Raw genomic sequence first — 3167 nt, 5'->3', positions numbered from 1 at the left:
GCCAAAGTGCTTACATTGCTGTAGCAGCTCTTCTATCTCGTTTTTTATCTTATCCTTTATTTTAAACTTTACTCTATAAACAATGACATCTACAATATCATGTTTCCTATTTACATGATCCACTGAATGTAGCCTTAGAGCGGCTGGATCTGTCGCCTTTAGAAGCTAGCAACAACTCCCGCTATAGCCTACAGACAAACCAACTTCTTTCAAAGCTTTGATCATCTCTTCCTCTGAAACCCAAGTCGACCGCATTGGTGTTCGGAGAGAATCCAGTGGGTGGTGTTTGGAGAGAATCCGCCGATTTATTTGTATTTTCTATTTTTCGCAACCATCTTTTAGCAAATTTTCGTCATACACAATTTGCATTTGTAAGATATTTTTGGAACAATTATAGTGCAAGCTAGTCAATGTTATCTCTATATTTTTTTTCCTTACCTTTTAATCAGTGGGGAACAGAGGTAGCGTTAACTTAGCCAAAAGAAAGACATTGGCAATCTTAAAACTGTATATTTCTAGAAACTTTTTTCTCGAGCACACGGTATAAGTATTATTCCAATAATAAGACGGCATCACTCCTTTAGAAACTATTTACAATAGAGTAATTCTGGTTGGAACATAACACTCAGGAACTGTTCCAAACTATTTGGTAGCAGCCCCATTGATACAAAGCAGTTTGACTGGAAGTAAACATGTTTTATCGTTTTATCTTCCTTGTTGGTTGAGGCGTTGGAGAGCTTGCTCGTGTGTCTTTTATTTTTCCCTTGTGTGTTCTTCATCTTCATAAACATGTTTGTGAACTATAACACCATTATAAACATGTACAGAACAAGCCTTCGGCAAGTATAAAAATAACAGTATTTATTGAAATGGAATACAGTCTAACTAAAGCGTTCCTGTCTAATCTGAATACCAGGGTATTTCTTTCCAAATAAAATACTATCTAATACAGCAGTGTATAGTAATCTAAGGGTATTTCTTTCCAAATAAAATACTATCTAATACAGTAGCGTTTAATAATCTAAACTAAGCCCACGTAGTCCAATTCTATAGATCCGAGCCAGAGCTGGCCGTCCTTCTCGGCGACGTCGCTCAGTGTCACGCCTTTCGCCGCCGTCAGCTCCTCCACCGCCGCACCGTCTACGGCGAGCCGGACACCAACTAGATGCTTTGCTGGAGGCGCCGTGGCGTCGAGGCGCGCTTTCTCCTGGTTGAGCGCTACCCAATAGCCGCCCCTGGCGTCGCGCCTCACGTTATCAGGGTAGCCAGGCAGGTCGGCGAGGAGCTCGTACTGGCCGGCCTTGGGGCCTTTGAGCCAGTATCTGAACGCCTGGCACGGAACGGTGTGCGCCACCACAACATGAGTCCTGTCGTTGCTGACCGCCACGCCGTTGGGGTACGGCAGGTCGGCCTTGAGCACGGTGACTCGCTTCGTCCGCGCGTCGTACTTGAGCAGCCGCCCCGTCGCGTCGGCGTTCATCATGATCTCCGTGTTGAACCTGCGCGGGTAGATGGCGCTGCTGTCGGTGAAGTACACGTCGCCGGTGGCCTGGTCGACGTCGAGCCCGTTGACGAAGTGGAACGGCGCGTCGCCCGCTTGGGTCGCCAGCACCTGTGCCTCGCCGCCGTTGGGCCCGACCTTCATGAGCCCCATGTACGCGTCGGCGATGTAGAGATCACCGGTCATGGCAAAGAACTGCAGCCCAAGGGGGCGGCCGCACATGCTCTCCGTCTGCTCCGACGGCACCACGGACGCTGTGCACAGAGGGATCTTCCGATAGTTTGCGCTGTGGGCGAACGTGGTCCAGCCGAGGGCGCTGCCGCCCCACTTGAGGACGCGGCCATCGGAGACGCCGGCGTAGGGGCCCTGGCCGCGGCGGTCGAAGGCGAGGCTCTCAGCGCCGATAACGCCGTCGGGAAGCGGTAGGTGAAAGCTCCAGAGCGTGGGCGTGGTCTTGATTGGCTCGGCGGCGCAGAACGACGTCGGGAGCAACAGCGCGAGGGCGACGGCGAGTAGAAGCGACGCCATGCGCCCCATCTCGATTACGTTGCGATGGAGCTGAACAAAACTTTCGACTTTGGTTTGATGAGACGGCGTGGCGTGGCGGTGCCTTTTTATAGACCCGTTGGAGTTGGACGCGACGCGGACTTGCGTGGCCGTATCGTACGTCGGTGTCTTGTGTTGCCTGGGCCCACCTCAACGCGGCATTTTTCTGTTTTGTTTTCGGAATTTTGCTAGTTTCGCTCTTTTTTTTTATAACCGTGTGAGCAGCACCTAAACAGCTCAAGCAGTTATTCATGGAACCTATATATCTATACAATACAGTATTAATTTGTGTATTTAAGAAGCAACTAGGACTCGGTTGTGAGGTTGTTTCCCGAAACAGTGGATCACGAATTTTAGTACCGAAACAGTGCACAACAGGAAACTAGTTAAAGAACATGGTGACAAACCGTCGAACTTAATGTAATAATTGTAATAAGCCGACAAACTTACCATAAGAACGTGAGTTTACCAAGTGTTGATGATTTGTTCTCAAATGCTATGAGTTAAGAACAAGGCAACACGAATATTAATGGTTAAAGGCCTTCGTCATTCGAAGTATTATCTCCTTCAGAATATAATGACCTTCATACGAAGATAATGAAGGGCATACCTTCGGCTCGACAGAAGGTAAAAGTCAAAGAGTGACGTGCGAGCGATTACAAGTCAGTGTGAACAGTACGGTGTTACTGTTCATCTATTTATAGGCACAAGACGCAGTCTGGGTAAAATTACATCCATGTCCTTGACACTTACTGCTAACTAAGGAGTAATTTGTCGAGGACTGGGTAGTATATTCCCCTTTAGGTCGGTTCCATTCGTCATCGCTGCCCTTGCGCTAAGCCAAAGCTTCTTCATTCGTAGCTTCTCGGAACTGGTTCTTCCTTCTCCCAGACCGCGCCTTTCATACCGTGCGCACCTTTATCTCAAGGCCGAAAGTTCCTGTGATAATATATTATACTTGGAAAGCATGTTAGTCGTGTTTTTGAGGACCTTCGGAAGACGAAGGCCCCCAACAGTAGCCCCTCGCAGTATTAATTTGTTCTTGTAACAACGAATTCAGACTGCGACGTGAACGAAGACCTTAAGCCGAAAGTCCGAAAAAACACCTTCCTTTCGCTAG

The 3167-nt window shown here is 48.2% G+C and overlaps 1 protein-coding gene across 1 annotated transcript; it reads right to left on the bottom strand.

The window, feature by feature from the left end:
• Positions 1-929: 929 nt before the first annotated feature.
• Positions 930-2067, bottom strand: LOC103634688 (protein STRICTOSIDINE SYNTHASE-LIKE 10). Its single transcript, XM_008657285.2, has one exon. The coding sequence runs from the start codon at positions 2036-2038 to the stop codon at positions 1022-1024; it is 1017 nt and encodes a 338-aa protein (XP_008655507.2). The 5' UTR covers positions 2039-2067; the 3' UTR covers positions 930-1021.
• Positions 2068-3167: the final 1100 nt, after the last annotated feature.

This window comes from Zea mays, chromosome 1 (genome assembly GCF_902167145.1).
Source record: "Zea mays cultivar B73 chromosome 1, Zm-B73-REFERENCE-NAM-5.0, whole genome shotgun sequence".
NCBI lineage: Eukaryota > Viridiplantae > Streptophyta > Magnoliopsida > Poales > Poaceae > Zea > Zea mays.
The sequence above is the reverse complement of the archived record's forward strand: the minus strand, read 5'-3'. Positions and strand labels throughout refer to the sequence as shown.

What these genes read in the sequence shown, in the direction of transcription:
- LOC103634688 (XM_008657285.2), bottom strand. Translation starts at nt 2,038, where the DNA reads ATGGGGCGCATGGCGTCGCTTCTACTCGCCGTCGCCCTCGCGCTGTTG.